Source organism: Crotalus tigris, unplaced genomic scaffold, assembly GCF_016545835.1.
Source record: "Crotalus tigris isolate CLP2741 ecotype Arizona unplaced genomic scaffold, ASM1654583v1 scf7180000017937.1871474, whole genome shotgun sequence".
In the NCBI taxonomy this organism is placed as follows: domain Eukaryota; kingdom Metazoa; phylum Chordata; class Lepidosauria; order Squamata; family Viperidae; genus Crotalus; species Crotalus tigris.
The window spans coordinates 1,179,340-1,205,543 of NW_024096729.1; the positions used below are offsets into that span (position 1 = coordinate 1,179,340).

A 26,204-nucleotide genomic window follows, 5' to 3' on the forward strand; every position below is an offset into this window, starting at 1 on the left:
ATATTTTTTAGTGTTTTTCCATAACCACCACATGTAATAAAATGTTCCTTCTTTGTGGTGTTTCACGTTTCCCTTCCTCCTCGAGTTAAAACTATGGCTTACTACATTTGGTGAACAGAACTAAGACAATCCCATGGGAACAGAGCAATGCTTCTATAAGCAGCAAAATCCACAGGAATTCACTGCTTTTGTCAAACTGATGAAAGTAGCGCTGCATTGTTGTGCTACAAAGTCTACCCCTTTTGAAACTGTATGTGATAATCAGAACGGTAACACCAGAGCTGGTATTACTATTATAATGCTATTGATGCCAGTCTGATACCTTCCCCCCTCCTCCCCTGTTGTAAGCCACAGAGAAACAGAATTGTGCACCTGATCCCTGATCAGCATGGGATGAAAACCAAGGAGAGCGGAAGCCACAGCTACTACTGACATGTCCCGTCTGTCTTTTGCAGGATCTTCGGCTTTGTTGCCAAGAAACAAGGCAACCCATGTGAGAATGTCTGCCATCTTTTTGCTGAGTTAGACCCTGAGCAGCCAGCATCAGCCATCGTCAATTTCATCACCAAGGTTATGCTGGGCACTCACCGGAGATGAAGGCAGCTTGGCAAGTGCTCCAGGCGTCTCATATGTCATTCCTTCCACCCCACCTTAACTGCCTGTATGGATGCCTGTGTTTTGTGGCATCTCTGCAACATGGAAACAGGATGGCTAGCTCTACAGCGTTGCTCATAGTAGCCTTCTACTATCTCCATTTTAATCCATTGTCTTATTTCCACAACCCACTGACCCGGTATAGTGGGGAAAGGGCCCACTTGATCCCAACAGATCTAGTGCGACGTTTTAACATTTCTCACTACCACAGAAAACACCCAGGAACAAAAGCTTTGACGAAGACTGTACAACTTGTGGTAGTGTGCTAATTCTTCCATAAGCCTAGATTTTATGACCTGATTATAGACAAATGCATTCTAAAGCATTTTCCAGGATGGGGGAAGCATTTTTGTACAGATGAAGAAGAGAGAGATTTCTCTAGCCAGGCCAAAGATCACATTATATTTACTTTGAGGCACATTTAAGAACCACCACACTTCTGGTGGTAAGCATAGCTCTTTGCTGCAAAACCTATAGTGGTTTACACCACCTGAGAAAAAGTATTTAGTGGCCTTTCCTTCTACAAACAGCATTGCTCTGGGCACGCATGCCACTTTTGAATGGAGAAACAGGGCACAGTTGTATCTCTCTCCAACAAGCAGGTTAGGCATGACACTCTTTTATTAGTAAGGCATATGAAATCCTAAGTTGTTTTATTTCATTGGACAAAGTGGTGCCCAGCTTGGTATGAAGCAATGAATTATTCTTGGAATTATACAAACTCAGGTTCTAGCTGTAAAGTTGTATTTTGGATTCTCAAATGCATGGTCTTTTTTAAAAACAGAAAGCTTCCCTCCAGTTTCTTAACTGATTGTTGGCCTTACTGATTTATTGGGTCTGAAAACGCCTATAATCCAATGCTGTTGTCTCTGAAGCCTGGAGTTAAGCTACTATTATTTTTTTAGTTGTCTTTATCCTTCAAGATACAACATGTTTTGGGTAAGCAATTGTGCTGCTGTTCAGTGCTGCTCTATGTGAATGTCTGACCTGGGATACAGTTAGTGCAAGCTGCTACTGTAGTGTAATAACTCTTGAACTTGCACCCGTGCTTGATTTTCATTTTGAATTGAAGTGGACAATGGAAGGAGAAACCAATGGATACATCACGAATTCTTCAGTGTCGTGGAAATGGTGCCCAGGTTGAGGGACACAAAACTCACAGGTAGTCCAAGAGTCAAAAAAAAAAAAAAAACCTAAGGATTGCATCTTATTTTATTTGTAATGCATGCAAACATTTTGCCCAGTTTAGTCTGTACATCGAAATGGCAAACTGATTGAAGAAAGAAACGCTTTAGGTTTCATACGTGAAAATACTGCCAACTCTGTAAGCTGTACATACATTCCACTGTCTTATGGGGAGATGAGAAGCTGAAGCATAATATTTAAGAAGTTGTTGATGCAAAATATTCCAACTGACAAGACCTTAAATACCTTGGCCATCGAGTTCTATAATGGAGAAACATGTGCAGCATTAGGCAATTGTATGTGATGAAGGGTAAGTGTTGGGCAGAGTTGATTCTCAATTCCCGAAGACCTTGTAGATACTGCTAAGACTAGAGCTACTCTGTAGGATTAAAGATATTGAGGTGAATAAGATGGATTGCTCCCATTTGGATTCAAAGCAGAAAGCAGCAGGAATCTAGAACTTAATAGGTCCAAGAAGGATTTGTTGGTTCTCCAGTTAAAACTATTTGGAATTCACGGGAAATCATCTGGACATCTTGTTGAGTTTGACTCCTCTACTGGTTAGGGAGGACTATATATCGCATGCAGCTAGTTTCTCAAAGGTCAGTTAGCTGGCCACTGAACAATATTTTTTGTTTCTGACTTACCCGATGCAGACATCTGCCTAGTTTAGAAACTCTCAAAATATACTAAGAAAATGGGCAGGTGATCAACATTAATTTTAGCCGTTTTATAGCTCAAAATCCATTTTAATGACTCTCCCCAGGCTCTCACAATTCACTTTCTTATACAACTATTTAGAGAGTTTATCTTTGTATCTGGAGAGCGCATAGCAGACTATATCAGCTGTCACAGGATTAAGGCACAGGAGAAGATGAAGGGCTTACAAAACCTTGTTGTAACAGAAGCCCTATTTTAATTATTTCTGGTTTGATTTTTTCATTCCAGAAGACCAGCCTGTGTATTTTCCTTCCGAACCAGACAACTAGAAGATTGCTTAAAAAAAAAAAAACCAATTCAGAATTGTATTCTTAATAAGCATAGTATATTAATTCCTCATGTGCTTAGGTGCAATCGGTTGAGCAAACCTCCCATTAAGACATGCCAACACAAGTACCAAGAAGGCACAGCAGCTGTGCTTGGTGAAGCAGCTCTGGTAAGGAAGCCAGAGATTCCCCCCACCAACGTCTTCAAGAGGGGTGATTGACAGCAAAGGACATATCAGATGAGCTAGTGTAGAAGGTTCTGCCGCTCTAGAAATGTGCCTTCCAATCTTTGAAAGTGGAGGGGGGGGAGGGTTGGGTTTAGTACAGAGTTTTATTTTGTCTACTAAAGAATTTATATTGGAATGCTAGCGAGAGATGTCTTGATAATATATATGTATGTATATATATATTTGTGAAGTGGGAGGGAGGGCAGGGGAGAGAAAGCTGCAGCACTATTTGTTATTTTTTATATCTGTATTTTTTATCCTCTATACAAATGACCACCTCTTTTCCTCTTTATTCAAAATTAACATACCAGGAAAAGAAATTGGAGTGCCTTGTATTGGTTTTTGGAAACGGGTCGTGTGATGTGGTAGGAAATGAAGAGAATACAACCGAGAGAATTAAGAGTGTTAAGTTTCGGTAGGTAGAGTTCCTTCAGGAATTTTTGATCTGTAATTCCAGTCATTTCAGGCGAGGAAAGCATTTCTGCTTGTTTTAGAGGAGACATTATTGTGGCCTCACTTTTTATTTATTAAATTTATATGTCACCCACTTCACAGTCCAGCACTTGTGTTATACCCTCATGCGATTGATGGGTAGTGTTTCTAGAGTTGTTTTACATTTATTTGAAAAGAAAAATGTTCCCCCAGTGGTAGGAACCCTCAGTGCTGCTCCCCGTTTTTCAGTTTTGTGTAGTCAATTTTTCAGCTATAATTTTTCATTAAAAAAGGTTCACCCGAAAGGTTCCATTTTAAATGCATGTATTTTACACGCTACTGCTATTGATTTCATAGTGAGTGTATTTATAAGCCACATAGATGAATGTATTCAGGTAGGAATGGATTTCAAAATATATTCAGGTAGGAATGAATTTCAAAATAACATTTTCCTACATCATCTGCATCAGAAAAGGCTAATGCTGCTTAAAGATAATGTATTAATTTTATCATTGTGACGTTATCGTGAACTTCCAAACCCTGACATTTGAATGATCTTGCTGTACCTTTATTTTTAATCAGGTCATGGTGTTAATGACACTATCCCTCTCTAATGTTAAAAGTACTCAAAGCAGCTTTGTGGGAGCACAGGGTTAGTTTTTTAAAAGCTTTCTAGTCACTACCATTAACTATTTTATTAAAATGGCAATGATAGAAAAGTATTTTCCCCCATCATCTAGGGCAGGGGTAGGCAACTTTGGCTCTTTTATGACTCGTGGACTTCAATTCCCAGAATTCCTGAGCCAGCATGGATCAGCTTGGAAACCTCTCCCTTTCCCCTCAGCATGGCTGGCTCAGGAATTCTGGGAGTTGAAGTCCATGAGTCATAAAAGAGCCAAGGTTGCCTATCCCTGGTCTAGTGGTTAAAGCACCAGGCTAGAAACCAGGAGACTGTGAGATCTAGTCCCACTTAGGCATGAAAGCCGGCTGGGTGACCTTGGCCATTCACTCGCTCTTGGCCCAACTCACTTCACAGAGTGGTGGTTGTTGTTGTGGGGAAAATAGCAGGAGGAAGGTGTGTTGGATATGTTCGCTGCCTTGAGTTATTTATAATAATAAAGGAGGAAAATATATACATACGTACTGCATTGTGGGGTACTCAAAAACAATTTCATTTGGGGGGGGGGGTTTGAGGCTACTTTAATGTTTAAAAATTACTTAGTTAGAAAATTATTTTAAGTTAAAAAATACACTTTAAAAAAACATGGGTGAGAAACAGAAAGCAGCAAAATACTATTAATGAAACCAGTAACCTTTTCAGGTGGAAATGCCGACTTTATTAAGTGTATAAAGATTCTGGCTACAAAAAGTGCAGCAGAAGCACCCAGAGCTGAAGGGAAGAGAAATCTGCTCAAGCCAGGCCTGCCGTGTAGAAGAACAAACTTCAGCGGGGTTTCTCAACCTTGGGAACGTTCAGATGGGTGGACTTCAACTCCCAGAACTCCCCATGCTGGCTGGAGAATTCTGTGAGTTGAAGTCCTCATGTCTCAAAGTTCCCGAAGTTGAGAAAAAAAACAACACTAAACTACACAACAGGACAGAGAGAGCAACGGCTGCACTTTCCGTGGCTTGGTGCAGCAATTGAGTCAACAGCAGCACATTTACAAGCTTGTGATGCCCCCCTGCACACCAGCAACCCTGTATCCTTGTGTTCTGCAGCCGGATGCCGGATCACTTCAAGCAGCAGATGGGGAGGAAATCACCATCGGCAAGCATGGATTACAATCTTCTCATAATTGCAAGAGGCAGGGAGGATTGTTGGCAAGGCATGAACACAGAAGGAAGAAGCCTAACTGTTGCTCCCGCTCTCCCAACACATACAAAGCAGTATTGTCACAACAAAGCCAGGTCATTCACACCACCAGAGGGAGTCAACCCAAAGATTTTTTTTTTTTTTTTTTAGGACTCTCTCCTCTTCAATCCCCAATTCCCAGATTATCGTTTTAGCAGCAAGATTGCCCATGAAAATACAGGGGCGGAGAAGTTAAGAGAAGGTAGGACAGCCCGTGCCCTTTCTCCCGTGGCTCAAAGCAGCTGCTACTCTTTGGCTTCTCCTGTCATGGTTCGACCACATCTACATAACACAACATCCAGACAGGTTGTCACCCTTCCCATAGCCTCTGTTATTTCTGCAATGGGGTATGGCTGTGACAGAGCAAATACAACGCAGACAAGGGAGTGGCTGAAAAGAAGGGCAGGCCTACATACCTAAGGACCCAGTCCTCTTTTAACTTCAGCAGGGAAGAACGAAGGGTGAAGGATGAACACTTTACAATCAAGTTACAGTACAGATTTCACATTCCAGCCTCTTCTCCATCAATACAGAGATATACAGCAGCATTGCACCCAGACCATACCCTACCCTGGCACGACATACAGAAGAAATATTAGGGAGCTCTCAGAAGCTCAGAGTAATTTACGAGGGAGATGGCAGAAAACTCTCTGCCTCCAATTTTGCCAATGACATCCCACCCACCCACCCTCCCTCCCCGAGATTAGCTGAGTAGGACAGCAGAGAATTCATTACAATTCTAGTTAGACTTCCATCTGTAAACTATGATTTGGGGGGGGGAAGTGCTGGATCTTGGCTTATCAAACATCAGTTAGGAAGTAGAGTCCAAGAAAGAGTCTTCCCTTGGCTTTCCATCATCCTCCCAAAGCTCCTTGAAAAAAGAAAGCTGGATCCTGGGAGTTTCTAAACGCCAGCTTAGGTTTTAACTAAGGAGCCCACAATTTTATTTTTTTTTAAAAAAAAATGACATAGGGTTTTTCTGCACTGATGGGCTCAGGAGAAAAATACATCGGATCAGACTTTTGAAACTGGCTCTCACTGGAGAATGAGGCGTCCAGTGTACCAGATATAATAATGCAAATGGTTCCTATCACTGGGCAAGAGGAGCTGATCTGTTCCATCTGCAATTCAATAATCCCCTTAGAAAAACAGGATCGTGGACACCCCAGAGTTGAATAAGGCTAGGCCATATTCCGGTCTCTTTTGTCAACCATGTCAAACTCGAAAGCTGTCCTGCCCTCAGAAACAGTAATTAATGGAACATTATGAGCAGAAAAGAGATAGGGACTGTGTTCCAGGAACGAATCCCTGACCCGCCTGGAAATAAGAGCCTCAAGAGTTTTCCAGTATTAAAACAGTTGCAATCAAGCAGACAGGAAAGAGACAAGAAGTGTGGCTCAGATGTTATTAGATAGACAAATATCTCTATATAACCCCACGTCAAGAAGATCACCCCTGGAAGCAATGGCCAAAGTTGCAAAAGAGAATGGCCGGGGCTATCCGGCAGCCTTCGGAGTGGCAGAAGAGATGTATTCTCCAGCCCTTGATCTTTAGCCGCTGAGTGGATGTAGATCCACCTTGACCTTCTCCCCGCTGCTCAGCATCCCAATGGTGGGGTAAAAGCCCCCTGATGGCACCACCGCATCTTTCTTGCCAATAATCTTTCCGTTGCGGGTGAAGAACACCTGGTAGAGATGGGGGGGGGGAACAAAACAAAACAACAGTTTTGATCCTGAGGGAATCTGTATTGGCTGGGTCAGATGTTGGATAAATTTAAAATCTGTCATATGAAAATGACTAAGAACTGTGAGTAAGACTCTTGGGATTAGATCTTAATTGACAGAAAGTTTGTTTTTCAAAAACAAAACAAAACAATAATACTGTTTTGAATACACGATATCAAAGCTGTCCAAAAGGAGCCCTTAATTCAGAGTATAGCCAATTCCAGTGTCCCCAAAGTTCCAGCCAAATCTTTCCCATTCTGGTCACTGATGGGACACAACGTATGCCACTAAGCGGGGAAAGAGCATGGACGGACTGCCCCCACTCACATCTCGCCTGCCGTCTGAAATAGTTATGGCTGCTTCCAAGAAGACCGTTGCCTGTCCTCGAAAAGCTATAAAGCTGCATCCAGGCAAAGCAGCTTCGGAGGAGAATCCCTTCCAGTCGGATTGCAGGCTAACCTCACAAGAAGCAGCCGGTATCTATCAAAGGCTGCGGATGTCACATTGCAGGACCAGATCGAAAGGGTTCAAATTCTGAACTTTCACAACTAGGCCCTATGACGCATCCTGGACATGGACATTAAAAGCACAGAGAGGAGGACGCCAATGGGCGCAGCACGAAGGATCAAGAGAACCATATGCTGAAAAGAAAGTTCATCTGTGGATGCCAGTACATAAAAACAGTTTCTCATGACTCATGCTTGATGAAGTCTCACAAGCAGAACTCTGAAAAAAGGAGCTTAAAATTCGTCAACTGCCTTCTGTGACCTTAAATAGTGTTCTGCATTTTAAGGCAATCCATTAAGCGGAGTTTATGTTTGTCAGCAACTGTAAGTCAAGAGAAAACATGTCCTAGCAGTAAAATACTGCTTTTTCTTTTCTTTTCTTTTCTTTTTAATATCCCACATCAGGTACTGCTACATATTTATGGTTGTAGCCCTAAGGGCTAGGAGGAAAAATGAAACACACAAAATACTCTTGAGAAGCTGCGTTCCAAGAGTAATAACAATTCCTGCATTTGAAATTAAGTCCCAGTGGTAAACGTGAGTCCCAATTGTGATCAAGCAGTATCTGCTAATACTTTTTAATCTTGCTCGTAGGATCCCTCGCCTAAGAGAAGACCAGCAGCCCAAATGACTTGCCCTCTTCAGCCACAATTATTCCAACCAAGCAGACGGTTTTAGCTAGGAGAAGCACTGCAGCCCTGATGCTCTAGCTTGGGCAGAAGCCCCCAAGCCTTGTTCTATACTTGTGTATTAACCAGTTCTTCTGACACTTACCACTACTTTCTTGCCCTCGTGTTCCAGTTCCACGTCTTCCCCATCTTCTTCTTCATCCTCATCCTCATCTGCCTCCTGATGCAGATATAAGACGTTCCTCACTCCCCGTGGTTTGGCTCGGATAGCCACCGTATCACAGCTGTCATCACTGTCACCTACAAGGGCACCCAAAATCCCATGAGACTCTTGCAGATTTCAGATTCCCACCGTAGAAATGAAACTATGATTCATTGACCTGTTATTTCTGTTTAGCATCTACGGGCCTTCGCTTTCCCAGCGTCGTAACAGCTGTGCAGAATTTTTGTTACTTCTGCCCTCCCCCATCCCCGTTTTATTTCCTTTGACTTTCCTGCCCAAGCACTCTGCTTCAGTATGAAGCACGCAAGACAGCATGGCGGCAGCCATCTTTCCTGCATCAGGGGAGGGTCCCTCTCAAGTTGGTTTTTGTCAGTCTCCGGTATAAGCCAGTCAACAGTCTGGACTGTGGGGGCAGTCTTGTAAGCAAGGTACAATCAAACCGCAGGGAAAATATCAGCAGCTTCAGGGTTCCAGAAATAAGAAAACTGCATCCCTAGAGTTTAGGGGCAGCCTGAAGTTTTACAAAGCTGCAGTCCTATTGGGACCACAAATCAATTTGATTCAGGTTTGTAAAATATCTAGTTGTCTTGCCATTTGTGATGGCTAATAATTGCCTGCATATTTTTTTTTTATTAAAATTTATAGACTGCCCCACTCCCGCAGGACTCCGGGCGGCTAACAATAAAAACACAACATAACTTAACAAAACAAACAATACAATGACATTCATCCAGGGGTCAGATTTTATAAACCCCAGGCCTGCCGGAAAAGCCAGGTCTTAAGCAGCTTGCGGAAAACCAACAGGGTGGGAGCGGTTCTAATCTCTTTAAGAGCTAGCAATAGTGGAAATAGTAGTATTTTCGTTCTGCACCAACCTTTCCAAAGAGCTTAGGCCGGTGTTTCTCAACCTTGACAATTTTAAGGCATGTGGACTTCAACTCCCAGAATTCCACAGCCAGCATTGCTGGCTGTGGAATTCTGGGAGTTGAAGTCCACATGCCTTAAAATTGTCAAGGTTGAGAAACACTGGCTTAGGCCAACGTACATTACAATTTAAATACCTTAAAAGAGAACAGATTCCAATCAACATGAAACTCAGAGGCGTCTAAATAACTAAATATTACTAAACGCCAGGCTGAAAGGAAGGCTTGCTTGATCATGTCTAAAGAAGGCAATTTCCCCTGGTATTTACAGGAGGGGCTTTCACAACCTCTCTAGAGGTAAGGACTGAGAAAAGCCAGTTCCAAATCACCACCAAAAGACTGAATGGCACTCAAAGGTGGACCTGCTTTTCCTCAAATTGTACTCACTGCTTTCCAATTTGTCTAAGATATCAAAAGTAACTTCTTCACGACTGTACCTGGATGAGAAGATTTTCTCTACAGTCCAACTGACAAACTTATCTGAGGGTGTCCCACCTGATACAATTACACAGGACAGCCAATCCCAAGCCACCAGTCCATCTGCGCACCCCTTTTCATAATCATGGAGTCAGCAATACCTTCTTCCAATGAAACAGATTCAGCAGAGAGGCAGCAAGTTGCTAACCTCATTGTAACATGGTCTCAGAAAATTGCCGTCTAATTCTATTCTACACCTGCAACCTGTCACTCTAGAATAGTGGTTCTCAACCTTTCTAATGCCATGACCCCATAATACAGGTCCCCATGTTGTGGTGACCCCCAAGTGGGTGTGGCCACCAATAAGAGGGAGTAGGACAGCTAGGGAAAAGGGAAAAAAATGCGGACAGCGTGGCTTGGCGACCCCCGTGAAATGGTCATTCGACCCCAAATGGGGTCCCGACCCACAGGCTGAGAACCACTGCTCTAGAAACACCTGCTATATCAGTGATGGCGAGCCTTTTAGAGACCGAGTGCCCAAACTGCAACCCAAAACTCACATATTTATTGCAAAGTGCCAGGACCGCATCAGCATTGTGGTGTTCTCAGGTGGAGCGGGGTGTGTGCCCACTGGGTGGGCATGTTCCAACATAGCTGTGGTGGTCACAGCAGACTGGGTGAGTGTGGCTAGGGTGGGTGGACCAGGACCAGGGTGGCAGGGACCAGTCTCTCGCCATCTCCGGGGCATCCCCGGGGGGGGGGGGCAATGCCACTTGCTCGCTCACTTCCTGCCCCATTGCTTCCAAACACCACATGCTCGCTACTCTGGCGAACTCTGCTGGGGCAATGGCATGCGTGCCCATAGAGAGAGCTCTGAGTGCCACCTCTGGCACACGTGCCATAGGTTCGCCACCACTGTGCTATATTATTATTTCTTGATTCCTTTAACTAGCATAATGTCCTCCAAATACTCACCCTCGCTATCAAGGATGTAGTCACGTGGAAACATGATTCCACAACCCATAATATCTCCTTTATAGCAACGGGGGCCAAAGGGATCCCCCACTCCACTTCCATGGAAGATTTTGCCATCATCTGTAAAGAAGAGAAAAGGGACACCCATCAGCATGTGAAGTCTCTGAATTTCAGTTGGCCTTCAAATAAACCGGCAAAATAAAAGAAGCTGCTAGAAATGTCAGGGAGTTCCAAGCCCAGTTGTAGAAATATCAGGCTAAGCTACAGTTAACCAAGCACCATCTCAGTCATCATGCAAGGATAGAAAGGATTACTGAGAATTCGGCACAGGACAAATTCTGTGCTGTTTGGTGAAATTAGGGGTTTTAGGAATTGCCCGATCCCTTTTACTCGACTGGCCCAGGAACAGCTCTATTTTTCTAGGTCTGGTGATTCCAAAGCCATAAAGAAACAGGACAGTACAAACACCAAAATGCACCATTTAAGAGATGTAAATAAAAAAAAAAATTCTCCAACTAAGCAATTGGGGGCTTATTGGGAGAGGCGCAACAGAGCATTGTTCTACCTCTTTTTTCATCTGACAGGAAATCCTTGGAGCTAGGCTCAAAGCCATTGAAATTAAACTTGAATTTAAAGGCAAGCCACTAGCAGTAGGGAATGTTGTGTAGGTGAATGCTTGGGACATCTGTACTGACAAGTAGACAGACTTCCTCATCCAACCTGGAAATTAAGAAGGCTGCTAGTGAAGAGATGCCTTTCCTTCTTCAACAAATTGAAAGGAAACGGCCCGAAGATAGCTGTAGGGAGGAAGATCCCTTGCCAACCCCCCCCCCCATACAATTAATGATTTTTGCAAGCAAAGAACTGTTTTATGGGTTTATTTGCAAATATGATCACTCCTGGATTACTAGGTCTTCAGTCTGTCATTCTTGACTATGCTCACACCACAGAAAGTTCCTAAAATAAACAGAATTTCTCAATTCAGTTACCACCGTTGTACATTCATTTCCCCAATTCACTACCCTCCAGAGGTCTAGGAGTACACTTCTCAGACTGCATAGTCAGATAGCTGAAGGGTGAACGCCACGTATCTGAAGGACAGTAAGTTAGGGGGAAGTACCTAATACCCCAGAGGAAAGCCGTCAAAAATAGAAGACAATTGGTACTGGAACGCCACAATAAACTCTGAATCTTGCTTTATGAACAGCTCTGATTTCAAGCAGGCCTCCTTTGGCAAGATGCCTACCCAGCATTGAAAGTTGACAAAGTTTCCCGCAGTGCCTATTTACAGTATGGTCCCTCCAGGGCTAAACAAATTGGTCCAGCCAATCAGGCACTCCGCTGGGCCAACCAGAGGGAGGAAAAAAAAAAAAACATACGCTTTGTGCCACCCATGATCAAAGCCAGACAACACTGAAACCCAAGAGGCAAAGGAGAACAAAAGGAGAAAGGAAGGGAGAGGTGGAGCAGAGACCACTTGAAAGGCCTTGGTGCTTTTATTCTCCCCGACTTCAGCTATGCAGCGGATGCGGGTGCCCAGAACATACGGCATGGGGCCAAGACCCTTTGTCTTCATGAAAGAGGGAGGTTTGCTTGGCAAACGGGCAGTAAATATTTCCCCCTGCTGCCAAGGAAACTTTGAGAATAACCTTGTGCAAACATTCCAGAACGTGTCTCAAATAATGAAGGCTGGCCAGCCTTTTAGGGAATCCCCCTCGGCTCAGTAAACGTAAGAAGGAAGATCAAGAGGACAGCAGCCGATGAGAGAAAAACAGACCTGTGGTTGGGAAAGGGCAAAAGGGACCAGCTCTGGCAGGTTACAGTCAACGGAAGGCTAATGCACTTCCTTTCTCTGTAGCTGTGCCTTCCCTTTCTTTCAAGCGGAGTTGTGCCAAAGTGGCCTGTTGGAAGTGATCCTGCTTAGAATGTCCCATTTTCTCAGAGGGGCTGACCCACAAGTGCTTGAGTGTGATTTTATACCTCTCTGGAAGTGGGTTACTTAGAAGCAAAGTGATTCTTGGTGTCCTGGCTCCAAAAGGTGGGGGAGAACAAGCATCCTGAAGCCAAATGGTTCCAACCTAAACAGTGTCGGACATTCCTAAATCGTCCATAAATCCTCCCTGGGCAAAGCCATTCAAGCGTCTTACTCTAAAAGGGAGATTAAAAGTTGGCCCGTGCTTTGGAAAGTAAGCGAGCTTAATGGAAAGGCTAAAATGATTTTCCTTGGCTATAATTAAATCAGGGGCAGTTATTCTCAATGTATTTAATTTCCCCCCCCCTCTGTCACGTTAAAAATTATAATTTGGGGGCAACTTTTGCAAGATTTTCAGAAGCTGGAGGTTGACCCTGTGGCCTCATGGTGCTCCCGTTCCAGAATTAAGAAAAACAGTTCACTCAGGAATGTACTTCTACATAGATCTAAGTGAACTATTTTTACCCTATTAGAAGAGGACACAGGTTAGTCACAAACTGCTGTTTTCTGGGGCTGGCTTCAATTCTTTTGCTCTCATTATGAAGTTCTTAAGAAGGAGGAGAGCCTTTGCATCTTGGGAGAAAGGAATCTTTCATTGTCACTGCGTGAGGCAACTAAGATGGCTGCCTAGAATGAGTTAGTGGCTCTCAAATATTCATCTTTTTTCATTATTTCTAGAAGAAGAGCTGGAGGGCAGAAAGCCCGTCTGTTTTAAATGTCCCCCAGGATACAGCTACCTCATCGATTGTCTGTATGAGGTGTCCTTTGCATCCAAAAGTTGAAAAACTATTCAACCCAAGATTATACCAGTAGCCCTCGATTTAAGACCATGACTGAGTCCAAAAGTTCCATTGCTAAGCAAGGCAGATGTTAAGTGAGTTTTGCCCCATTTTACAGCCCGTTTTGTCACAGCTGATAAGCGAACCACTGCAGTCGCTAAGGGAATCATGCAGTCATTAAGGCAGTGGTTCTCAAATAGTGGGGCGGGCCCCCCAGGGGGGGCGCGAGGCTCCGTAAAGGGGGGCTCGTTTGACCTCGGCAAATACTGTCATATTGGACGCACGTGACACACGCAAAGGACCCGATTGGATAGACAGTCACGCGGGGGGGGCGCGAAATGTTTTCTTCTTCCTAGGGGGGGCATGACAGAAAATAATTGAGAACCACTGCATTAAGGGAATCTGGCTTCCTCCATTGACTTTGCTTGTCACAAGCTGGCTGGGAAGGTTACAAATGATGATCACATGACCCATTGTCATAAATACATGCCTGTTGCTAGGCAGCCAAATTTTGATCACATGACCGTTAGGATGCTGCAATGGCCCTAAGCGTGAAAAAAAATGTCAGCTTTTTTCAGTGCTGCTGTAACTTCAAATGAATGGTTGTTGAGGATTACCTGTACAGAAAACATCAGCAGCCCACCCTCAACAGAATGCAACAGCTAGAAAATCGGAGATATCTTCTAACTTTTATGGGGCAAAAACCAAACACCCAGAACCAGAACCAGATGAGGCAACTGACTATAAGCCGGTATCTAAAGGACAGACTTTTAGTAACAGATCCCAACATGTAAGACAAGATTTGCTAGGTATATGGACAGCTGGCCAAATCACTCCATGCTAATCTGTTTTGGCTTCTTTCTAACAGTGACTTTTGGCATTATTGGTAAGGAGAACTACATATAGGAATCGTTGGATCTTGTTCTTATAAGCATCCCAAATATGCTGAATTATGAGGTTTTGAATTTCACTGATAGTTTCTGATCTTTAAGCCTGAAAATATAACCACAGGATCTGTTGAGATCCCAGCAGCCAAGAAGGAAAGAATGAATCATTGATAAGCAGCTGAAGATTTAACTTCCCCCACAATTATTCTATTCTTTCTCAAATTATCTAATCTATTCTTTTTGGGGTAAGCTAAATTGTTTGCCAGATAATTATTTTCTCTCCCAAGTAGTCAGAAGCGTAGTGCAGACAAATTGCTTAACCACAATTTGTTGGCTTCATCCTAGCTGAGAGCCCACACAAATTATGAAACTATATTTACCTTCTCAGATCTCCCCCAGGTATATCAGATTTCATCAGTTCTCAATTGGTTAAGCATGGGTGAACATATAGAAATAATTTTTTGTGACATTACTAGTGAGAATCGCTATTTTTAACCATGGTTTGCTAATGCAGACTTAATTGTTGTTTCTGTAAATGAGGCAGACTCCATTTCACTACCTAATTATAGGACTCTGGTTTTAGTGAGGAATCATTTTTGCTTATCATTATGCTGATGGTTGCCCAGCAGCTAAGTGCAAAACTAAGCATGAGTATCTCTATTATATAATGTAAAAATGCCAAACTAAAAAATGAAACATTTGTGCCAGCATGACAAATTATGATATTGGAGCCTTGGAAATCACTAGCTGTGCTGAAGCCAGATCATGTATGAATCTAAAACAAAATAGAAATAGGGAAAGAAGGATCAAAAGGATCAAATACAAGTAAGCAGCGGGTAATCACAAGGCTCCATCTTAAGCCCAGTACTTTTCAATATCTTCATTAATGACTTAGATGAGGGAATTGAAGGGGAACTCATCAAATTTGCAGATGACACCAAACTGGCATGAGTAGCCAACACGCAGAAGACAAGCTCAGGATCCAAAAAGATCTTGACAGACTTGAACAATGGGCCCTGTCCAACAAAATGAGTTTCAATGTGGAGAAAAGCAAAGTTTTATATTTAGGCAGGAAAAATCAAAAATGTAAGTACAGATTAGGTGAGACCTGGCTCAGAAACTGTAACTATGAGAGGGACCTTGGAGTCCTAGTGGCCGATCACTTGACTATGAGTCAGCAGTATGCAGCAGCAGCCAAAAAAGCTAATACAATCCCAGATTGCTTAAACAGAACGATAGAATCAAGATCACGCAAAGTATTAGTACCGCTTTATAAAACCCTAGTGAGACCACACCTGGAATACTGCAACCAATTTTGGTCACCATCCTACAAAAAAAGATGTTGAGACCTTGGAAAAAGTTCAGAGAAGAGCAACTAAAATGATCAAAGGCCTGGAGACTAAAACATACGAAGAATGGCTACAGGACTTGGGTTTGGCTAGTCTAAAGAAAAGAAGAACTAGGGGAGACATGATAGCACTATTCCAGTATTTGAGGGGCTGCCACAAAGAAGAGGGCGTCAAACTATTCTCCAAAGCACCAGAGGGGCTGGAAACTGACCAAAGAGGGAAGCAACTTGGAATTAAGGAGAAACTTCCTAATGGTGAGGACAATTAACCAGTGGAATAGCTTGCCTTCAGAAAATGTGAGCGCTCCATCACTGGAGGTTTTTAAAAACATACTGGACAGTCACTTGTCTAAGATGGTAAAGGTTTTCCTGTTTGAGCGGGAGGCTGGACTAGAAGACCTCCAAGGTCCCTTCCAGCTCTATTCTATTCTAAATGTTAAACTCTTTTCAGGAATTCCCCAGAAGACAACGAAGAGAACCCTAAGAAGAAGCTGAGGAATGATAGATAGGTAACTAGAAATAGCTTCTTCGCTATTACCAGGATTGATACTACAGAGAACTAAGACATAGCTTCAGTTCACAAGAGGCAGTATCTATGGTTGGCAGTATCTATGGTTCTATTTTAATAAAAGGAGTCAGGCTTGAACTGTTGGGCTCTTGGTGTTCTCTAAATATGGATTCTTACATAGCTAGAATACCAATCAATCATGAGATGGAGATAACCAGCAGAAACCTCAAAGTCTCTAGAATAAAAAAAAACACCTTAAATCAGCCTATGAGAAATGCTAGCTAATAACTTCCATGAATGGATAGGTAAGAAGATAATGAAATGGCCAGCAATTCTTCTCTCTTAGAAGAACTATCAAGAAATTATAGCGGAAAATATTATTTTAGAGAAGATATCATTCCTTTCCCGTGTCCAGTAAGGAGGCTTTTTTATATGATGCTTATTTTGTCTTCATTTTGAACAAATGACATCCAACAAATTCAACATTTGCTGTTCTAGTCTGGCATCTATTCATACTAGTCAGAGGTGCTTAAATGATTAACTGCCCTAGCAAATTAACTAATTATGCTGTATCTTATTCAAACAATCAAGACCAATAGAAGCTCAGAGTAATACTCAGAAGTTGCTGCAAAGTGACAAGGCTTCATTTTGCTATCCACTCTGTAGAAAAATCACTCCAGATTTGGAATCAAAATCTTTTAATGTTATCCACTGAAAACAGAGAAAAAACAATTCCAACATATAAAAAAAAAATTCAGCATACTCCCATTTTCATCTTTCAGATGTCAGAGAGCAGCTGAGGATAGATTATCAAACCTCTGACCTTTGCTCAATCCCCTATCCGTTCCCACTGCCAAACCTAACAGTTTCATCCAAGTGTTGATAATGTATTTTCTTTTTTTTTTCCTCAGAGGGATAAATTACTTTTTATATAATAAACTCACACATATTAGATTTTAATTCCAACAGGCTAGCTTTAAAAATAAACGTTCAACAACTCTAAGAAGCTCCAATGTTCAAAAGTCCTGTGGTACACAGAAAATAGCATTAAACTTTCACATCCTGGATCTATCTGGGAACTGATCCCAGGACCATCTCCCCCCCCCCTTAGCTCATCTGCAATGCAAAATATAATGTTCACATATTATTTGAGAGGTTACAAGAGTGTTAAAAGCTATAGACCATAACTGAAGGAATTCTCATCTGACTAGGCTATTTTCATCTTCATACGCCTTCCACACAGGAGGCTCTCTGTTTCAGAAAATATATTGAAAGGTGATATGACATTTTAAATTGCTGCAACTGTACTGTTTTTGCTGTTTAACTTCTGCAAGTTGCTAGACAGTGGACATCTCCATGGTAGCCTTTTAGAGAAAGCAAATACAGCGAAATCAAGGCAACGTGGAATTCGGCCAAAGCTGGGTCTTGGATACTCACCTGCGTGGTAGGCTACAGATCCTCTGCTCCAGCCAGGATGCCGGTTTTTGGGGTAATCCTAGGGCAAAGAAGAAATACAGCCAGTTGCACATCATCACATTTCTTTTGGCAAAAAATGCCCCCGAGAAAATAAGTTTCCATTACGGGCATGATTGATCAAACAAGCATGTACCTCTTTAGTGAAAGCTCTTACTTCCACTGTGGACCTTTTATATACATATATAAACCAGGGGTGTCAAACTGACAGCCCACTGGCTGGATGCATCATGGCAAAACCGCACCCACCCCATTGCCAGCAATGGGAAAAAAGTCACGGTACGTCGCGACGCGTCACGTGACATTGCGAGTTTGACACCCCTGGTTTAAACCATAAGCAGTGGCAGAAGAAAAGGGAGGGGAGCCTTCCTAGGAACTGCTAAAACTCTCACATGGGAGATCAACCGATATTTTCTGAATTTTCCCAGAGCTTAGCAACTACAAGACACCGCTGCTCGAGTTAGGCTAGCTAAAAGAGCAACAGAAGAATATGGCAGGATTAAGAAAAACTAACTATGGGGAAAAAATTAATATAGACTTTATTTCTAGGTGCCACACCTCCTCCCTTTAATTTAAACATTATTTGTGACTATATTGTTCATCTACCTCATGTCTGGAATCTTGGTTGATACAAAAAAGGAGTTTTTACAGTCAAAGGTTAAGCCTTCCACGGCTCAGGCCACACACCCTTGAGTCAATGGTGAACCCAGAGATGGAAGTCCTTGCTCAGCTGAGGATGCACTTTATACTAGTTTGTCTGTTTGGTAGTTTTAGGGCTAGTTTTAGAGATCTCTGAAAGCTGAATCATGGAAACTGGACTTATTTTCTTGCTGGTTTGAGACATTTCACCACTCAACCAAGCAGCTTCTTTGGTCCGAGCACGTTGGTTAGAGAAATTTGAGTAAGCAGAGAGTCGTTGGAATGTACCAACTAGCATAGATGATGCCTCTGACTATTACTCTTTTTTTTTGCTGCCCTATTAATATTCCTATATCAAACCTCAGGGTTTCTTCCCAGAGTGTGTAGCAATATTATCACCTATTCAGATTTTCCTAGCCAACTTGCAAAATACCAAAGCATATAGGTAGAAGCCATATTAGACCATCACGAGCTGCTAACTATTGTTGACTGGATCTGGGGAAGACTTGCAGTCAAGCACAGCAAGAAAGCATCTGGGGAAAGCAAAGTCTGTTGCTTTGTACCCACAGAAGTCAACATGCAAGCACTCTAAAGAAAGTCACAAATGGCTATTTATATATTGGTGCCATTACAATTAGCACAGAAGTGTTATCAAACAAGGCCCTGACTTTTCCTTTTCCCAGAAGAGATTGTGTGCATTAGTCTGGCTTGCAGCTATCACACAACTACACTAGTATTATTACTATGCTCACCTCCTGTAGTCTCCAAGGCAAAATGCAGGAGGTTAATTTTAAAACCAGGATGGCTTAAACAGCCCATCTCCACAGAAATCAATTACACTGCATCCACACTGGATGAGCCTCATGCCCTATTTCTCCACATCTTAGCTCTCTTAAAGCAAGGGTAGAGAATCTAGTCCTCTGAACATTTCCTGACTGCAATTCTTATCAATATTAACGGCCATGCGGGCTGGAACTGATGGGAATTTGAGCACAACAACCTTCATCCATTCTGTCTCACGATGTGGAGTGGCAGCAGTTGGAAGCAGACAAATATGTAAATGGTTACACAGATTTTATTTTTTTTATGGGATTTAGATTTTTCATTTTGTGTCGGGACACACTAACACGCCATGAAAATGAGTCCAGATGTTTTCATATTTCATTCACAGAAGAAGAGGGGATCTGGTGTTCTTGTATGATTTACTTGTCTGGTCTGACAAATTCTACTTAATTTCTGAATTTCCAGCACCATTCGGCATCAATCATGATACAGACATGCTGATTAAGTTCACGGATGCAACCCAATTTTAGTTTGTCCTCACTATCAGAATTTTATCTAGATCACTTATCTAGATCACATTCATGTAGTTACCTTGGCCACCAAAGAGAAGTGGTTGGCAACTGTCTTCTTTGAGAATGTTCAAATCCCCCAATCTAATCTAAAATGCTGGGATTTCCTAACAATCTGCTATTCAAGAACAGTACTAACCAAATTCAATTCTCTGACTATGATATTAAGCTTGACTTGAAGGTTTTCTTCATTACTATCTAAGTCAAAAGTTTTTGCATATTCTTTTTCTGCTTTCTTTTCCTCGTGATGGCTAAGGCTCACTATGGCTGTTCCTGGTTTCCTTATAAACTGAAGCAGGATTCCCAAAAGCAGCTCCTGGTTATATCCAGGCTCCCTTGCCTATCCCTCATCCTGCCCTTACGTATGCACAGAGAGACACCAGATGTAGAAATGCCAGATCATTTCAGGGCAAGTTATTCTCCGGTGAATCAAGAACTCAAGGGAGAGTGAAAGGATGTTGATCCAGTTCTTTCTTTTTTGGATCTCCCATGACTGCTGAGATTTGCTTGTTGTAGCAAGAGGAGGAGAGAACGAACTGGCTCCGTATCAGAGGCCACATGAATCCAGGCCATGCATAGAGGCAAACAACAGAACCAGATGGCTGCATCGGACAAGAAAGGAAGAGGGACAGGCGCCAATCCAGCCCCAATATGCAGTGCAGCCTGGTTCTAATTTATTTATTGGCATTTGCCAGTAACGAGAGAGCCTAACTTAGCCAATCCAAAGCAGAGGATGTTGTGCAGGACAAAGAGGCATCAATGAGCTGATCGATGATGGTGCAGACATTTGCTAAGGGTTATCCTGATCTCTCTAGATGTCGTATTTTTGCTCTGATGAAAGTCTGAAGGAAGTGGAAGAGCAGCAGCTAACTCAAGGCCTCATGTTTTGCAGGCAGAACTTTGTAGGTTGACATAAGCAAAAGTCAAGAGGAAAGAAACTGACTTCCTGGAGACATAGCTGCAATGTTGAACACTCTCCATGGCTCAGTTTAAAACTACAATAATGCCTAAACAAGACAGATGGCACATTTGGAATGTCTTCCCTTGTTGAATTGCATTTCATTAATCAAGACTCCAAGTTGAACTTGAGTTTTGAAACAATCTCTCCTTCCACCTGCTTATCCCCATCTCTGAGCTGAAAGGGGCCAGTTAGACCCGTGAGTTCAACCCTTGTTCGAAGAAGAGATCCAAATGAAAGCATCGAGAGATGAACATCCAGCCTCGGCTTGAACGTATCCAGGGAAGGAGAGCCCACCACCTCTCTAAGGAACTCACTGGGGTTTAAGGGGAAATTAAAGGAAATTTGAGGTGCCATGCCTGAAGAAACAAAGGGAGGGGATTTTAGCCTTCTGCTGTCATTTTGCAGGACACATTGGCAAGAGTTAAAAGAGAGTTGTGGAAAAAACGGACCAATGAAACAGAAGTTCACACAAAAGGCAGGGGGAAATGGCTATGGCATAGCTTCATTACAAAAGCTTCACCATCAACCCACAGTTACTAAAATTGGCAAAGTGCATGAAGAAAGGGTGAGGAGACTGCAGCAGACCTCAGAGATAGAGTGCTAGCTTAGAGAGGGAGCAGATTTCGTATTGGTGAACCCTGATTTCATATTATGACCAAGAATGAGTGGAGAAGAGCAATCTTGCTGCAGCAGTTCTATGCAATGACCAGTCTTAAAAAGACTTGTCCCAACTGCCCTCCAATGAGAGAAAACATTACTTTCTCCATGACCCATCACTGCTTTGTTTTAGGTCCATCCTACTCCTTATGAACACTACAAGGAGACTCTGTGATATGGTTTCTATCTGGCAACTGGACCACACAGTGACTCATCATTTCACATGGAGACTTTTAAACATCTGCTGCCTGACTTGACCTAACACTGAAGCCTCAAACGGATCAAATTAAACCCCAGATTCTGAGATACTGCCAGCCATCTTCAGTTTTGCAAAGATATTTAAAAGAGCAAGGAATGCAAGCTATACTGAGAAACAAACTTAGGCCTTCTGTTAGTCCTTGCTTAGTTCTTCCCTACAGCAACTTTTGTGGGCAGCTGCAAACAATTTTGTCAACGACTGTGGGATTTTGTAAACTGGGTGGTGCTTCCCCAGAAGATGGCGAGGGAACCACATGGGAAAAATCCCAATGAATAATTTTGGCTTAAGGCTGTGTCGATGAGCCCTGAGGGAGTGTATTGCAAGGCAAAGAGGTCTTGAGCAGCTCCATGTTAAAGGGGACTTTTTACCTTCTCTCAATATACAACACAGAGCAGGCATATCCCTTCACACAGACACTAAGTTGTTTCCCCCAATTTGATGCCACGTTGAGACTGCACACCTGGGAACATCAAGTTAATGAGGGAACCTCTAAAGGCAGAACAGTCTCCATTTACTCTCCAGCTTTTTTACCTTGCGGGCAAGGCCCAGAGCGATATAGCACTTCTCTCCTGGATCCACAATCTCCACCTCAAAGTAGTGACTCCTGGTACTCAAAGGCTGCCGAGCTTGTGCAAGACCCACGTCAATGATGCTCTTCCCTTTCCCTATATATTCCAAGAGCTGCAAAGAGAAGACAAGACAATAGCTGATCGCCCATCTGGCCTGACACTCCATCTTCTGAAGTCACCACAGGCAGCCATAATCCTATCAACATCCTCTGTGTTAATTATAGAGAATTCTGAAAGCCTGACAAGCAAAAGAGCAAACAGGGACTCCCCAAGGTAATTGAGAGAGCCATAGGGTAAGCATTCATTAGACTTGGTCGCTGCATGGTAATTAAACAGTCTGTATGCCTTACAAGGTGGAACAGCAATCAAATCAAGAGTAACATGTGAAATCACAAACTAGAAAAATCCTATCTTGGCAAATATCACATAACCACTTCCATGGATACATAAGGTTGCTTTTCAACAAGATGGGAAATATCCCCCCAAAACAACAACTATTATTTTTTTTATTAAAATTTTTATAAACATTTTACAATAAAAGCCCTCCCCACCTCTCTCCCTCCCCCCCTTCCCAGAGCTGAGTACAGAGCTAAAAACAACAAAAAAAGAACATAAAAAATTAAATAAAAATCAATCAATTATACATAAATCCTAAAAAAAATTTTAAAACCCCTTTAACTCCATTACAATAAAATCAACAAATCTAACCATAACAACTTTATACAATAAATTATTCAAAAGCTAAATAATACTTTCTAATCCCATATTTGTTCTGAACAAAATTTACCCATCTTTTCCATACAGAGTTGTATCTCTCTGGTGAATGGTCTTTCAGATAAGCCACAACAACTATTATTATTATTTGCTTTTCCCATCTTACAGTATTTTTGTATTTTGAATATGCTACAGACAACTGAAGTGGGAGTCCAAGATATGCATCCCCAAACTACTCTATCTTATTTGATAGAAACTTTCAAGCTAAAGTTTGCAATAATTTGGAAGATCAGCCAATTTTGATCTCACTGTAAAACCTGAAATGGTTACAAACATAAAACAATACAACTAAAAGAAGTGGATTTTCCAAAGATGGATATTGATTATAGGTGTTTTTCAAATAAACCATTAAACTATGTAATATATTAGCAGACTACGCTGCTGTTCCATGTATTATTAATTCTTGCTCCAATTTAATAATTTGCTGAGGCTATCTCTAGAATATATGCTGCCATCATTTTGATTTTATAATGCAACATCTTTACTTATACCGTGTTTCCCCAAAAATAAGACCCAACCGGAAAAATAAGCCCTTACATGATTTTTCAGGACGCTCGTAAAATAGGCCCCACCCCAAAAAGAAGCCCCAGTTAAGATTGTCAGCTAGATGGACATATTTCCCCAAAAAGAAGACCTAACCAGAAAATAAACCCTAATGCATCTTTTAGAGCAAAAATTAATATTAAGACCTAGTCTTATTTTTGAGGAAAACACAGGCAAATCCATTCTGGTTTAAAAATTGTTTGCTTTATTTCTGAATGACCATTCATTTAGCAATTTTTCGAAGTTACGACAATGCTGAAAAAAGGGACTTATGACCAATCCTCACATTACTAACTAGTGCAGCATCCCCATTCACATGATCAAAGTTAGGGCACTTGGCAACCAGCATGCATTTACAATGGTTGCAGTGCCTGGGGAGGGGGGAAGTCACATGATCGCCATTTGCAATCTCCCCAGCTGGCTTCCATCAAGCAAAGTCAATGGGGGAAACACCTGCAACTAAAAAGGTCAGAAAATCAGAGGCAATTCACTTAATAAGCGACTCGCTTAGCAATGGAAGTTCCAGTCCCACTGTGGTTGCACATCAAGGTCTCCCTGTACTTTTTGTACCCTGCTTTATTCCTCTTCCCTCTTGAGGAAGCCTTGTCTAGATGGATGTTATAGATTTCATCAACCTCAGAGCAATTTCCCGCATACAAGTTTTAAAGAAATATTACTTGTGCCCATCCCGATAGGCAGCCTATAAGTGACAAGACTGAACTTTTGGCCTTCAGCAATAACCACATCCATGCTTTCAACAACATTCAGCGTGCAAGAATAGTCTTCTTCACTGATGGCACTTCAATGAAGTCTGCAAAAGGTCAGGATTCAGGTGTGTACAATTATAGACACACATAGATTCCACATAAGCACAGACTTGGGGTATTTCCGGGATCTCGTCTGCACAGAAGCCAACTTGCACATAATATATGCGGAGGGACAGGCAGTCACTGTATGTGTGCCTCTAGAATGGAACGTGCTACACCTCTGCTCCTTTTGAACTGGTTGCCAGTTTGCTCCTGGGTCCAATTCAAGGTTTTGAAGTTTAAAGTCCCCTTCGTGGCATGAGGCCAGATTATCGGAAGGACCACCTGTCCCTGATTCCCATCAAATCCAGCAGAAGAGGTATGCTGTAGGTCCTGTCTGCACTGGAGCCACAACTGGCAAAAGCCATGGTGCTCAGCTTATGGAACTTCATCCCCCCCTGAAGTGAGTAGGTTCCATCCTTGTTAATTTTCAGAAGTCCCTCAAAACTTAATTTGGCCATGAGGCCTGATAGCCCCAGGATACCAGTGTTGAGATGGCTCTGTTGTGGTTAACATCTGCTGTCCTCTCCTTGCATTTTAATCATATATTTTTTCTAGATATGTTAACTTTTATACTACTGTTTTAAAGTTTATATATGCTAGTTATGCAGTTTATATTGTTATACAGTTATTCTGTATACATTTACTCTGCTTTACATAGTAACATTTTATTTATTTTATTTATTTATTTATGAGACTTATATACCGCTTTAAGTGCAAGCACCCTCTAAGCGGTGTACACCAGTAAGCAATGTATATATATATTTACATTGCCCCCAACAATCTGGGTCCTCATTTTACCTACCCCAGAAAGATGGAAGGCTGAGTCAACCTTGAGCCGGTGAGATTTGAACCGCTGACCTGCTGAACACAGTCAGCTAAAGTGGCCTGCAGTACTGCACTCTAACTGCTGCGCCACCTCGGCTCTTATTTTGTGAGATAGATGGTTATATAAGTGATCTATCTATCTATCTATCTATCTATCTATCTATCTATCTATCTATCTATCTATCTATCTATCTAATCTACAGTAGTGGCCACAATTGTGAAAACTTTTTGCGAAAAGTGTATTTTTGAGGTTTGATGGCTAATAACACCACTTTTTTTTTGGAGTAGTACCATAAAATTATATATCAATGGAAAGATAATTTAATCAAGAATGCAAAGCAACATAGTTTGTTCAATTATCTGTATTGTATTCTATGAAATGATATAGCCAAATAACCAGAAAAAGGAAGCACAACTGGCTTAGGTTGATATCAGGTAGCTTTCCTTCATCTGATGGTAGCCAATGAGCATGAGTGTTTAGAGAGCCAATCAGGTATCATCTTGTTTTGGCAATGAGCCAATCAGATCACAGTAGGATTCAGTTATTGATGTCATGTATTGAAGCTGAGAGGAGGACATTTGTCAGTGTGTTATGTGATCGCTATCAAGTTGGTTGGGGTTTTTTTGTGTTCTTTCATTTGGTGAGCTTGTAAAACATAATAAAATTAAAGTAATGGTGCAAAGAGTTGACTGGTTGCCCAGAAAGCAATGTAAAATAGTATTATTAAGTGAACAAGGCTAAGAAAAATTGGTGGAAACTTAATCGAAGGTGGCATTTCTACTGTACACTTTTCCCAAAAGGCTTCCACAATTTTGGCCACTACTGTACCTATCTATCTTTCTATCGGCTCTCCTTTCAAATGTTGTACCTGATAGATAATGTCAATTAAATAATGTTTATAAAGGTGGAGTTCATTAGCAGTGTTCGTGTAAGAAATTGTCTCGTCACCAAACAGCTCGAAAGAGTTAAAAAGCCTCTAGTCCTGCTCAGATCCTGTTCCATGTGATTCACATCCAGTGGCAGTGAAGCAAAAATCCTATTTTGGTTTTTGCATTGCAAAATATCTTACATAGTTTTATACCAAGGATGCAAATAATTCTATGTAAACTAAGGAA

General features: G+C 41.9%; 2 protein-coding genes across 12 annotated transcripts in view; one reads left to right on the forward strand and one right to left on the reverse strand.

The window, feature by feature from the left end:
- The window catches only part of TNS2 (tensin 2), a 140,348-nt gene extending 137,497 nt beyond the window's left edge, over positions 1 to 2,851 (forward strand). For all 7 annotated transcript variants that reach the window (XM_039344754.1, XM_039344751.1, XM_039344755.1 and 4 more), the window contains one exon: positions 456 to 2,851. In XM_039344754.1, coding sequence (XP_039200688.1) covers positions 456 to 497 — 42 coding nt within the window. In that variant the 3' untranslated portion in view covers positions 498 to 2,851. The remainder of the gene's footprint in view (positions 1 to 455) is intronic.
- A 3,441-nt stretch (positions 2,852 to 6,292) lies between these two features.
- The window catches only part of SPRYD3 (SPRY domain containing 3), a 44,730-nt gene continuing 24,818 nt past the window's right edge, over positions 6,293 to 26,204 (reverse strand). For all 5 annotated transcript variants that reach the window (XM_039344760.1, XM_039344759.1, XM_039344763.1 and 2 more), the window contains exons 7-11: positions 22,100 to 22,249; positions 17,665 to 17,722; positions 10,734 to 10,853; positions 8,341 to 8,495; positions 6,293 to 7,021 (exon numbers count right to left, since the gene is read on the reverse strand). In XM_039344760.1, the coding sequence (XP_039200694.1) occupies positions 6,887 to 7,021; positions 8,341 to 8,495; positions 10,734 to 10,853; positions 17,665 to 17,722; positions 22,100 to 22,249 (618 nt within the window). In that variant the 3' untranslated portion in view covers positions 6,293 to 6,886. The remainder of the gene's footprint in view (positions 7,022 to 8,340; positions 8,496 to 10,733; positions 10,854 to 17,664; positions 17,723 to 22,099; positions 22,250 to 26,204) is intronic.